The sequence below is a fragment of the Camelina sativa genome, chromosome 12 (genome assembly GCF_000633955.1).
Source record: "Camelina sativa cultivar DH55 chromosome 12, Cs, whole genome shotgun sequence".
NCBI lineage: Eukaryota > Viridiplantae > Streptophyta > Magnoliopsida > Brassicales > Brassicaceae > Camelina > Camelina sativa.
The window spans coordinates 8638726-8639320 of NC_025696.1; the positions used below are offsets into that span (position 1 = coordinate 8638726).

General features: G+C 37.5%; 1 protein-coding gene across 1 annotated transcript in view; it reads right to left on the bottom strand.

Moving 5' to 3' along the window:
* LOC104733317 (DNA polymerase epsilon catalytic subunit A-like) overlaps positions 1 to 595 on the bottom strand; it is a 22016-nt gene that overhangs the window by 12236 nt on the left and 9185 nt on the right. The window contains exons 19-20 of the mRNA XM_010452901.2: positions 389 to 484; positions 29 to 229 (exon numbers count right to left, since the gene is read on the bottom strand). Coding sequence (XP_010451203.1) covers positions 29 to 229; positions 389 to 484 — 297 coding nt within the window. The remainder of the gene's footprint in view (positions 1 to 28; positions 230 to 388; positions 485 to 595) is intronic.

Consider the following 595-nt stretch of genomic DNA (forward strand, 5'->3'; position numbering starts at 1 on the left):
GAAAATTTTAAGTTTGACAGAAATGTACCTTTGGCTCACAAGCAACAATGTATTGGCAACGAAGTCCTTTATCTTTGACCATTGAATCACCAAGAAATTCAGCCAAGCGTTTTGCGGTGGTCACTGCACATGACTTTTGCTCACCATAATCTGCTAACGATTTGCTCATTGTGCTTGACTCTGATATATAATCTAGCAGTTCACTATCGGCAATATCTTTTCCTTGATTCTGGAGAAAATGTAAAGAGAAAACTATGAGCAAAATGACCCTTTTACAAATAAGAGAATTTAGCAGCACCTATATGAAAAGTCTTTCTCCTCAGTGGCTCTTCAGTAGGGGGAAAAAAAATCAACTAAAAAATAACAAAAAACAAAATATTTCACATACATCGAGTAGGTCAAGCCACCGATTTGCGACGGCTGCAACAGCAGAATAGCACTCTTTAAGAGTTGATCCATGGAGAAATTTGTCAAAAAGCTCGGCCTGTAGGGAAGGGATAGAAAAACAAATAATGAAGGCTCTACACATGTTTATCAAGTAAATCTCAGCCTATTTTCTTGGGATGCTTGCGTCTAACAAATCATGAACATCTTA